The sequence below is a fragment of the Dasypus novemcinctus genome, chromosome 5, assembly GCF_030445035.2.
Source record: "Dasypus novemcinctus isolate mDasNov1 chromosome 5, mDasNov1.1.hap2, whole genome shotgun sequence".
NCBI classification, from domain to species: Eukaryota; Metazoa; Chordata; class Mammalia; order Cingulata; family Dasypodidae; genus Dasypus; species Dasypus novemcinctus.
This window is the reverse complement of record NC_080677.1, coordinates 117,095,897-117,108,583: the sequence shown is the minus strand read 5'-3', so window position 1 is coordinate 117,108,583 and position 12,687 is coordinate 117,095,897. Positions and strand designations below refer to the sequence as shown.

General features: G+C 36.1%; 1 protein-coding gene across 5 annotated transcripts in view; it reads left to right on the top strand.

The window, feature by feature from the left end:
• The window catches only part of DGKI (diacylglycerol kinase iota), a 501,434-nt gene that overhangs the window by 282,801 nt on the left and 205,946 nt on the right, over positions 1-12,687 (top strand). For all 5 annotated transcript variants that reach the window (XR_009185891.2, XM_071215292.1, XM_058297427.2 and 2 more), the window contains 3 exons: positions 2,614-2,727; positions 4,069-4,206; positions 7,181-7,259. Coding sequence is in view for 4 of the 5 variants with exons in the window: in XM_071215292.1 (XP_071071393.1) it covers positions 2,614-2,727; positions 4,069-4,206; positions 7,181-7,259 (331 nt within the window). In the remaining variant the exon portion in view is untranslated. The remainder of the gene's footprint in view (positions 1-2,613; positions 2,728-4,068; positions 4,207-7,180; positions 7,260-12,687) is intronic.

The following is a 12,687-nucleotide window of genomic DNA, read 5'->3' as shown; positions in this document are numbered from 1 at the left end:
TGTATATGAAAATTGTATCTTTTTAAGAATTTTACTTTGAAAGAAGCTTTAGGTTATATAAATGTGACATCAAAAATATAGGGGGATTCCCATATACTTCACCCCTCTCCCCCTCTCACACTTTTCCTCATTAACAGCATCTTTCATTAGTGTGGTACCTTTGTTACAATTGAGGAACACATATTGAAGCATTGCCACCAACCATAGTCTACAGTTTACACTTTGCACCACACAATTTTATAGGTTTTGACAAAATTTATTATGGCCCGTATCTTTCATTTTTATGTCATGTAGGACAATTCCAGTGTCCCAAAAATGCTGCATGTTGCACCAGTTCTTCCCTCTCCCTCCTGTCTGAACCACTGGTGGCCACTTCTTCCATTGCTACAATAATAATGTCTACTTTAATACATAGTTGCATTTCCCCTTATGTTTGTTCATTCCTCAATCTTGAGGATTTGGGGATGGTGATGCCCACTCTGTTTTCGATTTAAAGGATTTTAGATCCCATGGGGCAGATGGATGGGACTGTCTTGCTTGCAGTCGTAGATACTCTCTGTTTTGGGGGTTGGGTATGGACCATCATCATCCTTTTGTTAGTTGTCCTGGGCGAGTCTGGTGAACTGGAGAGCAGGTTGTAACTCTGCTGAGATTCAGAGCTCAACTGTCCTATGAACAGATCAAAGATTTAGGTCTTGGGACATATATTTAATGAGTATAGTACTATTTATAGGTTCAAATAGATGGGGCAGAAAAACCATATGTAGGGAATGTATAAATGAGTCTTTAACTCTGTTACATTGGGGAACATATATTCCAAGGTAAGGCCCACTGACAGGATGCCAAATTCCTGAGATTGTCTGCCCTTCCTATAATGTCTAGATGTCTCTAGAGCCTCAGGAGCCCTGCTGTTTACTGTGGCAGCCAATGAGATCTTCCTGAGACATGAGTTGGAATGACCTCCCAACTCACCTTGAAATGTCTTAGCCATAAATAAAACTCATTTGTATATAATATTTTACCCTTTTGGTGAAGGTCTTTTCCAAATGCATCACTAGCTGGTGCTTGGTAATAATCCCTCAGGGCCAGGGAGGTTCATCCCCATGAGTCATATCCCTGTTGGGGAGGGGGCACAGGAGGAAGATAGTACACTTATATGCTGAATTTGGCTTAGAGAGAGGCCACATTTGAGGAACAAAGAAGCTTTCATGAGGTAACTCTTAGGCAATATATAATACTAGGGTAAGTATTAACAGTTCTTATAGAGTTGTTTTAAAATTTAATTAAAATAATCCATTAAAGAGCATTATTCAGGTCTAGCCCATAGAAAACAATCAGTTTGTCCATCTTTTTATTGTAAACTCTTTGAGAGCAGGCATTTTACTTTACCTATCCTAACTCATTTATTTCTTTATCTCAGTTGCTTAGTTTTGTGCTTTACATGTAGTAATATTCAGTAAATGTATAAAGTATAATTTTTAAAAGATGAAAAAGTGATTCTTGTGAATATAGAATGAATATATGTCAAACATTTACTTAGGTATTTAATGAGAGAACCAACAGAATGGTAAAACTGATTTACTGGAGAATTAGAGGAACAGGATTATACAAACTATATTCAAATAAGTTTTCCGAATTTGAGATAAAATTGGCTAATGTTCCTTGAGGGAATAAACCTGAGACCTTTAAAATAATCTTCTCTCTCAAGATTTGCATCTCTAGAGGACAGAAATCTATCAACTAACCTACAATTACAAAATCCTTGGAAAGGCCTAGGAAACACTGCTTTAGTATGCCATTGTAAGGACTTGCAAGTTTCTTTTTGCTCTTTCCAAATTTGGCATAAATTTCCTAAACAGTTCTAATAAGACTAATTCAAAGAGTATTATTTATCTTAAACAGAAAAATATTAAATGGAAATAGGATTCTACTACATAAATATCTATGTCCTGCTAAATCTATACTAAGTACTAGGTATATCCATAATTATGTCTTCACAATGTTTCATGTAATGGGAATTTGGGATATTCAGGAAAACACCACTAATTTCCAAGATGATGCTATGGAGGGTAATGATTTAACAAGTATTTATATGAGCCTTGCAACATCTTAAGAGCTTTATATATGTATATATTTAGTTTAATCTCTGAGAAATCCTGTGAGGTAGTTATTATTATCCTCATTTTGCTAATCAGGAAAATGAGTTTTAATGAGGTTAAGTAATTTAATCAAGGTTTTACAGACAGTATGAGCCAGAGTTGAAATTTAGTCTGATTCTGTTTCTAATATTTCCTCCAGTGCACTGTTATAAAACTTAAACTCTCCAAAATTTAAGTAGATCTCTAATTGAACCTACAGGTGAATGGGTCCAGTTTTGCTTATATGGTAGTAAATATACAAAATGATCCTTTTCTCCTTTTAAAAGAGTTTTCAATCTGGAACTGCTTGAGATGAGTGATCTTTCTGTTCCCTAGCCACTGAGTTACAACATATATATTTAAAAGAAAAATAAAAGCATTCCATTTAACTTTTTAAAGCCTTCTCTCCCCAAGTTGTCTTCTCTATAGCTTATTTATCTTCCTTATCTCTCTTCTGGCCCCCAATCTATTTTAGGTGGGCTGGATCCTTTCTATTCTGGATGAACTGCAGCTGAGTCCCCAGCCACCTGTCGGGGTCCTTCCTTTGGGGACTGGAAATGACCTGGCTCGCACTCTCAACTGGGGTGGGGTAAGAATGGCCTCTCAGAGTAACTGGCTCCTTAGAGCCACATGTGTGCTATGCAAGGGGCACATGCAGCTGGTGCCCAAGGAATAAGTTAAAACTTGGAATTGAAGTGTTCATGAACCTTGATTTCATCTGACACCTTCTTCAGATTTGAACTTATAATCAGCTAAAGGGCAAGGGAAAGTTTAGTATGAGAAAGAATATGATGTTGAGTACACAGGCCTGGAACTTCTTGAGGTATCTTCTAAAAGGCAGGGGGTTGGCCACAAACCTCATGCACACCAATCAGGCAGACTTGAGTTTATCCCCAGCCCTGAGCTCTGGCCAGAATTACAAATCTGGTTCAGATCGTCAGCCCTTACCTTGGGGAGTTATGACTATTTTTGAGCATCTGGCTTTTCTGATCAATGTCATCATGTTGTTGTTGTTTTATGCAGGAAACCAAAGTCCTCTCCACCACAGAGCCAATTGCAGAAAAACTTAGTGGAAAGTATTTTCACCTGTCTTTAACCAGCCATTTCATAGCTAAAATAGAAAGAAGGCACAATATGCTAACATATGCAGCCTCACCAGCTTTTTATCAGCTCATGTGAGATCATTGCTTGGGCTTGGCTTTGTGAAAATTATCATGTCTTTTCAGATATTAATCTGGACTTTGAGTGAATTAACATCCCACAGTTGGTTTTCATTTTGTTTTGTCTTGTTTTTAAGTAAACAGTGTAGAAATAGTAGCTTTACATGAAGCAACCAATTTACTATCAGTGTTAACTCCTCTGATCCAAACCAACAACTTGGTTTTCCTTAATAATCATGCTCTCAATAATGGATCCTCAAGAAATAAATAGCTGGCTAACAGGGCAATAATTTAAATAGACTTGCCTCAGGATATGGGAGGCATGGTGTCTTGCTACAGGGAGAGGTGAATGAGATGAAATATAATAGGAGAAAGTTGTTGATAAGATGCCACCTTGATGCTTTCCCCCCTTTTCCACACACACTTGCTCCATGTATTCCTTGAGTTATAGGCATAGAGAGTCCTGATTTTTATGCTCATAAAAGCAGCCAGCATGGTTCTCAATTTCTACAAGTGGCTATTGATTCTTGGCTCTGGCAAAAATCATTCCTTAGCTCAAACCAGCCAGAGTTAATATTCCAACACATATTACATGTGACTATAGTCTGATATTTTAAGTACCTCAAAAAAATATATAGACTTTACTCTCCTGCCCTGGCAAAATTCGAAATAAATGAGATCTATGGCAGAAAGGGTTTTCCTTGCATAGAAGAGCACTGGATACACTGCTCACTGCTCTGGACATCAGTGGGTGTTTTTTGATCCCTCAGGGCTACACTGATGAACCTGTTTCTAAGATCCTATGCCAAGTAGAAGATGGGACAATTGTACAACTAGATCGGTGGAACCTTCATGTGGAAAGAAACCCAGACTTGCCTCCAGAAGAACTTGAAGATGGCGTTTGTAAGGTTAGAGTGTTCTTTCATCAGCAGGAGGAACCCTGGAGCATCTACCTGAGCCACAGGAAACACATTGCTGGCAAAAAAGTCTTGTGCTAATTCCTTCCTGTGAGACAGGGAGACAGTGATGAGCTAAGTCTACTAGGGCAGAGTATACCAACACTTCCAATGATTATGCCCCGTAGAATGCTAAAGACCTAAATTTCCTACCTGCTTCCAGAACTCAGGGAGCTGTTCTTCTTTCTTCTCTACTCCTGCACTTGGAAGGCATGTATCTATTTTCTAATCTATCGAGTTTATTGCAAATCTTAACCTATGGAAAGGAGAAATATATATGCTCTGAAGTCTTAGGTACATGATCTTTTCATAGAAAGATAACCTCCTGAGAGTTCTGGTCTGATAGCAAATACCCCTTAGGTTTAGGAAGTATTTTTGGCATGCCTTCCTAACTAAGCTGATTTTACCAGTTGGTTGGGGCTTGGAGATGCTTAAATAAATGTTTTGACTTAGCTCCCTTTTTCTGTCTATGATTGAGCTTTTACTTCAACCAAAAACAAATCAAGGGACATAGTTGCAAATATGATATTGTGGAACTTGAGTCGAACACTTGGTTCTCAGTTCTTTCCTCAATTTCAGATAAATTTTATAAGTTGCTGAGTAACCACTTCCTCCATATTATTTTCTACCTTTCTTCTACATTATTGTTTTCAAACTTTTATATACGAAAGAATCTCTGGGTGTGCCTGTTAAAATTCAGAGTATGGCACCCAAACCCCAGAGATTCTATCAAGTAAATGTTGGATAAGGTCTAGTCACATGTACTTTAAATAGCATCCCTGCTATGTTGGACCATGTTATTGATTGAGGTCTTAAAATAGATTGAATCTGATATCATTTTAAACCAAACCAATGACCATTTATTCATTAGCACCTTGATCCTGACCAACTGTGATAGATGGTCAAGTTTCTATTTGTCTTCATGATTTTTCCACCTACACTATGATCCAGAAATTAATGAAGTTCTTTTTTTTTTTGTAGATGTCATAATAGTTCAGTTGAACTTGTGTCCATAATGTCATAATACTGCTTGAACTGGTATCACCTTGGAATTTACTACTTTTGTTTTCTAAAGTTTTTGACTTACAGAAATTGAACAAAAAAAAAAAATAGCCTCAACAGAAAAAAGTGTACCACAAATAATTATTAAGGTCCTCTTCCCACTAAATTTGGAATGGTTAGGCCCTCAATAGAAATCCATACATAGTTCTTTCCCTGACATCTTCAGAGATGGAAGTACTTCTTGGTGCAGCCAGGAAACATCAGTCTAGCTAATTAAAGGGTTTGAAAATGGGTTTTTGAGTAGATGTGTAGGAAATCAGAGCAATTTTTCCTGGAAAATATGAATAATAACTTAATAACAGACTAAATTGGAATATTATTTATGGGATGGTAACCAGATGTTCTCCTTAGTTATCAGGGGATGCTAAGACAGGGTTAGAATTGCAGCCAAAAGAACATAAATGGTAGGGGAGATGAACATATCTGTGCTTTTGGCAGGATCAGCAATACATGCTGTCATTTCAAAAGACTGGTCTTTTGCTTAAGTGCAGGAACTGGACATTCTCAAATATGAAGCCAAGAGAGTGAGGCATGATTTTGGCATTGTTCTTTGTGTTTGTTTTCTCTCCCTGTTCTCTAGTCGGTTGAAACTATTTCTAAGGGATGGTTTGGCCTCTGAATCATTATAGGCTCTGCTTGGGGGCTTCCATGCAGGGTTCATTCTTTACTTTCATTAGAAGCCGAGGCAATTCCATTTCTTTCTTTCTGTATTAATATCTCTCTTTCTTTCTCTCACCGCCCTCTCGTTTCAGTTTCTCTTAATTGTTCTCCCTCTTGCCGAACAGAAAATCTTACTGATCAAGGGGCATATGACACACTGTAATAAAATTTAAAATTTTAGGGGTTAAAACACTTATATCTAATAGAAAAGAGGTGCAGTTGTACCTGGGAGATAAAGCTGCTAATTATCTGGGAAACATTATCAAAGCAGAGATAAAATTGCTTGTCTTTATTTTCTTTCAATGTTTATCTTCCACTTTGGATTACAGAAGGAAAAGTGGGAGAATGACCCTTTTACCTCTAGCTTTTTCCACATGTCTTTCTAATTATTCTAGCATTGAACTGAAACTTTAATACCACATCAATTTTGCAATTTTCTTTGCAGGAGTTTAGGCTGCATAGTTCTCTCCTTCAGTTAATTAGTAGCAGTAGCAACCAGGCATCTTAGAGAACTCTGGGAAGAAAAGTTAAGGCCTGTGTATATTTCTGTGTGTCTGTTTGCATATTTCATGGTCATGCTAAAGATAAAGTTTGACAAACTAAACAGGAATCTTAGTAATACTGAATATATAGATGGTTTTTTTTTCTCTCTCTATGTCAAGAATAGTTGAATGGCTCCCACTGCCTTATGACTTATTTGACTTTTCTCAAAAATATATCTTTTTGGAAAATACGTGAAGGATAGACAAATGTACAATATTCACTTTAAGTTGCAATATTCATATTCTGAATATATTTAAATTCCAAAAAATGTATCCATTGAATCAGTTAGACATGAACCTTACATTTGAATTACTTTCTAGTGAGTCATTATTTGTAGTCATTGAAAATATGTATCCTTCAGCTTGAACAAGGTTCTATTATTACAACATCCTTACGAATAGCTCAGTTTTAATGATTTGCAGTTGAATCCCTTTTTTCCAGAACTATATAACATTATTGGAAGATTTACTTGACTTGAACTTGCACAAATAAATGTATTCAAGAATCCCCTGTTCTTTCTCCCTAAACACCCTTTACCTCTAGTTGTGGCTGATCTCTCTCCCAGGGAGTGCCCCAGACATAGGCGTCTAGCTTTGGGGTGTATTTTTCTCTTTTTGCCTAGTTAAGCACAATTTTACCTCTACTATTGTTATTGTTACAGCTTCCTCTGAATGTTTTCAATAATTACTTCAGTCTTGGATTTGATGCCCATGTCACGCTGGAGTTTCATGAATCCAGAGGTGAGGACAACGTTCCATTTCCATCTCCCAGGGAGGAAGTTTCCAGCAGGTGTTTTGCATGTTCCCTTTTGTTTGCATATCACTTACATGTTTACAGTATATTTTAGTGTTGTTCCATTTAAACTTCATGACAACCCTGTAAGTTAAGCAAGATAGAATTTATTATCTGTGAGATCCTAAGACCTGGAAGTACAGGGTCTTGATAGAAAAGAACAGAATGAGATGTATGTCCCGGGTCTTGGGACTTATCATCCTTAAGTTTGACTGGAAATTCTGAAGTTTGTGAAGTACTAAAAAGTGACAGAGAGAGTTCAAAGTTATCAGGATACTAGCAGCTTCGTAAACCACTAATTATTAAAGTATGAGCCATTGACAGTTGACAGCAAAAACATAAAAGACATCTTTCCTGTGTTCATAAAAGAGTCAACAGACACCTTAAGTGGTATGTTGAAAGAAAAGGGTATGATGGCAATTGGATTTATTATGTAAGGTATGGGGGAGCACCGCTCAACAAGGTGGAGCTGTGAATGAGGGGGGTGGTTATTTCAAGTACTAAAAGAGATGGAGTCAAAAGTAGGGGAGCAAAACAATATTTGAGAGAGAAATAAGAAAGAATGGCATACTGTTAAGTATTCTATCAAAACTTTTTATGTCGTTCAGAGATGAGAGTTTGAGAATTTAACTTTCACTTTATAGCCCAAATCAACCATCTATCTATCTTCTATCTTTCTCTCTTTTTTAAACATTTTTAAATTAATACATAACTATGTTATATAGCTATGGCTATGTATGCATCTATAATTACATCTGTACCTGGTCCCTTGTGAATATATTTATATATAACCAAAATAATGCTAGGTTTTAGTAGGTTAAGTGATTTGTGAGATGATAGTCAGAGATAAGGAAGTATTTTATTTGTTTCTTCCTCTAGATTCTGGAATAGCTTACATGACTTTAACTCATAGAATTTGGTATATGGCTTATTAGAAGCTAGAAGTCAAATTTTCGGACTCTAGAATTATGCAGAAAATATTCTGGTAATGTTCTTCTGCACTAAAAAACCACAGATAGAAAGAATGGTGGTTAACAGAACCTCAAACATTTAAATCAGGGATATCCAGTCCCCACCAAAGATAGTTTTGGTGGCTTAGAAATTTGCAGACCTACATTAGGGGCAACTTTATAACCTGATGTCTTTCCTATATCAAAGGACAATAATTTGGGATAGTAAACTGGGCTTTTCTTTATGTATTTCTTGCTTACTTCTCATATTCCTCAGGAAACTCTGGATCTGGGGTTCTTATTAAAATCCCTAAGGTTCATAACAATACTTGTCAAGTAAGACAATTTTCGCTAATGTATGGATCTCCCAAAAACAGGCTTCCTGGCATGAAAAGAGTAAGTGGTCAACAATAAGCTCATTGAAGTGAGCCTAATGTTCAGTCTAATTAATCTGAAAGTTATGCTAATGATATATTTTCTTGTACTGTTGTGAAGTCTGTAACTTCATTTCTCAGCAGCAAAGGGGAGTGGTTTGCCTGAATGGTCTCTGAATAGTCTAAATTTCTGAGCATTAGTGTGAGAGGTGAGCAGGTTAATTCTTGAAGGAGAAGGGACAGTGTTTTTAATTTTATATTAATCTTTGGCACTGCTTGATTTTAGGATGAAATATATATAAATTGTTGTAGGCGTGTATGTATATAGTTTTTGTGTATTTGTGCATTTATTTATAATTATAATTAAAGTGAATAGTTTATCCTTGGAGCTTAGTGTAAGTGCTTTAATGTAGTGTGGAATGGAATTGCAAACATTTGACCTGCAGGAAGACCAGAACCCTTTAGGAAGCCACCCTCTAAAGAACTGATAATGGAGAATTTATGTTGAGTGAGAGAAATAGGTACAATATACATGAAGATGATATAGAAATGATACAAAAATAAATGTTCACAAAATACTGGGACCAGACTTTGTTAATAGGGATTTATCAGAGATGTGGTAGCTTCTCAGTTTCTCTTTATCTATCTATTCTTCTATATTAAATAAAAATAATGATTTAAGTGTGAAAAGTAAAGTTACTCAAATTCTTTTTTTTAAAATCCATTTTCAGGTAATTTGAATTTTCCCCATAGTTTTAACTGGTCAGTTAAGAAATCTCAAACTAAACTGTTGAAGGAAGAGAAAGCTAGAAAGGCCATATTTTCAACAGTGTAGGCTTACTTATTTTTGTCAGTACTAAGTGGCTATTCTCAAACCAAGCATTCACAATTAAGACTTCAAACTGTTCTCAAACACAGCCATGCACAGTTTGAGACTTCAAGACAAAATTTGTTTTATTTGACATAAATACCTGGAGTCAGAGCCTCATGTGAGACAGTGATAAGATGAACCCATGAGGTATTAGCCAAGGAAATATAGTGCTTTAAATTTGGAAGTATACCAACAACTTATGGGAAATATACATATCTCATAAAGCCAGAATCTTAAAATATTTAATTACAGAAACCATTTTTGGCATAGATGTGAAAATACCCTATCAAAATGGCATCAGACCAATACAGATGTTAATATAACTACCTGTATTGTATTTCTTTTAGCAGTTACATTTGAAGGGGCATTTATTTTATAAGATAGTTTATTGGTGGCTTTATTGTACAAATGGTTTTGAGAATTACCAGTGGAAAGTCAAGCAGGGGGTAAAGATATTCTTAACATTTTCATTTGACTTTGTATACAAAGAAGGGAAACATTTGGATAATTTGGGTTTCTATATTCAATCAGAAAGATGAATTGGAAAATAGAGATGCTTATTTGCTCTTTTCGAAGTGGCTAAACCATTCACGGTTGAAATGTTACTGCTGTGTATCACAAAGTACAATCATTTGGAACAGATTTTGGAGCTATAATAGGATTGGCTATTAATTGTCAGTTCGCTCCTTCCCTAATGCTTCCATCATATTTGCATTATGACAGTGCTTGAGGCAGTATATTGAAAATACTCCGATCTAGTAAAGTATAGCTAAGCTCGTAAAGATTATGGTTTTCAGGTGGCAAAGTTAAGTCTCAGTTTGCCAACTGTATTAATGAGATTGCCTTTTTTTTATATGAAGAATATTAAACACTTCAACCTTTTAGTCTGAGATTAAATGCTTAAATTGTATTGTCTCACTGAAGTCACTTATACAGAGGAGTTCAACCTTATGCTACAAGGTCAAGGAAATAAAATTATGACTCTAATGGAGGCTGTATTTAAAATTGATTTAGGATTTACTGTTTTCATTAAATATATAGAGACATGCAGATCAGCACATTTCAAAGGATTCATAGAGAAGTGACATTTTTTAAAAAAGGTGTTATTTGAAACGGCTTGCTAGATTATGGCATCATCTTATTAAGTAAATATTATCAAGCTTTTGTCTGGGTATGAGTCTCAAGCACAGTCTGCTCTTGAGAAGCTCTCACTGTCCAAGGTTCTTTATCTGAAAACTTTTTTCTTTGTTTTGAACCCCTGCTTGACACCTATTCATGATTCAAAAATCAAGTGTACCTCCTCCAAAAACCTGTTACTCTGTATGAGGTAAACCATGAAATGCCACTGTATTCCTAAAAAAATATATAAAATTTATGACAATGACATGAATGAACCTTGTAACCTTAGGTTTTATTAAATATAAACGTTTTTATGCCCTTATATCACTAAAGGGACTTTGTAGATATAATTATCTTTACTAATCAGCTGACCTTAAGATAGTGAGATAATTCTGGATTATGCAGGTAGGTCTAGTGTAATAACATGCTCTTAAATATGCAGAAGAGGGAGTCAGGGAGATGAAACAGAAGGAAGTCAGAGAGATTGGAAGTGTGAGAAGAGATAGACATGCCGTTTCTGACTTTGAAGATAAAGAGTGCCTCTAGAAACAGAAATGGCCAAAAAGGTAATGGAACTTCAGTCCCACAACCACAAGGAAATGGATTCTGCCCAAAACTGAAAGAGCTCGAAAGTGAGTCCTTCCCAGCACCTCTCAGTAAAAACCTAGCTAGCTGACTGACAACTTGATTTTAATTTTGTTAAACCCTCAGCAGAGAACTCAGGTGAGCCTAGCCCAGACTTTTGACCTACAGAACTAACTACATGATAATAAAAGGGGTGTTTTAAGCAGCTATATATATATAGTGGTTTGCTTAGGGCAACAATAAAACACTCTTATATTTACCTTTGGTGTCCAATCAGAATTGAAAATAGGTAATGTCATAGAAATGCACAGTGCTTGGATCTTACTATCTAATATCCTCTTCTTGAAGAAAAGGAAAACAGAAAACTTGGGCTCTAGAGCAATAAGCCATGGATACTTCCATTTCTGTGATCTTGGGATATCTTGAACACAAATGACCTTTGATGAGAGTAGCTTTTCATGGTTTACCTCATACAGAAAAATAGACAAAACTTCCTTAACACTAGCACTAGCCATTAGAATTTCTCACTGGCCCGTTCTCCAATCTTTGTATCCCCTTAACTTGATGTAGTTGGGCCCACGCTCCTTGGTTCTGCATCCTCATAGGCACATCACCTCCTGTACATACACATAGACACAATCAACCAGCCAAAAAGAAAGTCAATGAGCAACAGGGGATGACTGAATTCTGCTTTTGCAGGCTATTCCCTGCTTTCTAAGGCCTTGCTTATGGAGGCAGTGGCAAAGCTCCAACACAAACAGATTACCCTCTTAGGTCCTGCCAGCATTTGTTTCTGAGTCATATTTGTGCTCAGAATAAGGTAGATATAAAGATGAGAAAAGGGCCCAACCTCCAAGGAATGCTCAATTTGAGAGTTAATAGTATGAAGTACAGGTTTGAGGCAGAGAGACAAACAGGATCTCCCTCATACCATTTCTACCCTCAAGGTCAAAATAGATTTGTGACTCGATCTCTCTTTATTTGACAATATCTGACACTTCTTTGAATGCTAGTCTCTTGATATGATCTCTACTTTTTAGGTTGATTTATTTCATTGAATTTCATTTCGTTAAATTTCATCTAAGGTGACTGTTTTCATTAACTGGGAGTGAAATTAGCTAAACCTTAGTTTATTTCTTGATTTTATTCTCATCTTCCTAGGTCTTACTGAAAATTTTGCAGCTCTTGAGATAAAAACAATCCCTTTCTTCCCCTTCTTAAAGCTTTTTCATTTATTCAAGGCTCATAAGAAAGCCTCATAAAGATGTGAATATTTTCCAAACCATAAATTTTACAAAAAGTAAATGTTAATGGTTTGTATATGATTCACTTAATGGCTGTGGATATCAATGCCCAGAAAAAGTTATGTGTCAGTACTGTGGCTTGCATTGTAACAGAATCTGATTTTTTTTTTAAAATTAGGGCTTATGTAACTATGACCAACTGCATGGTAACAAATATTCTCATTTTGCCTATG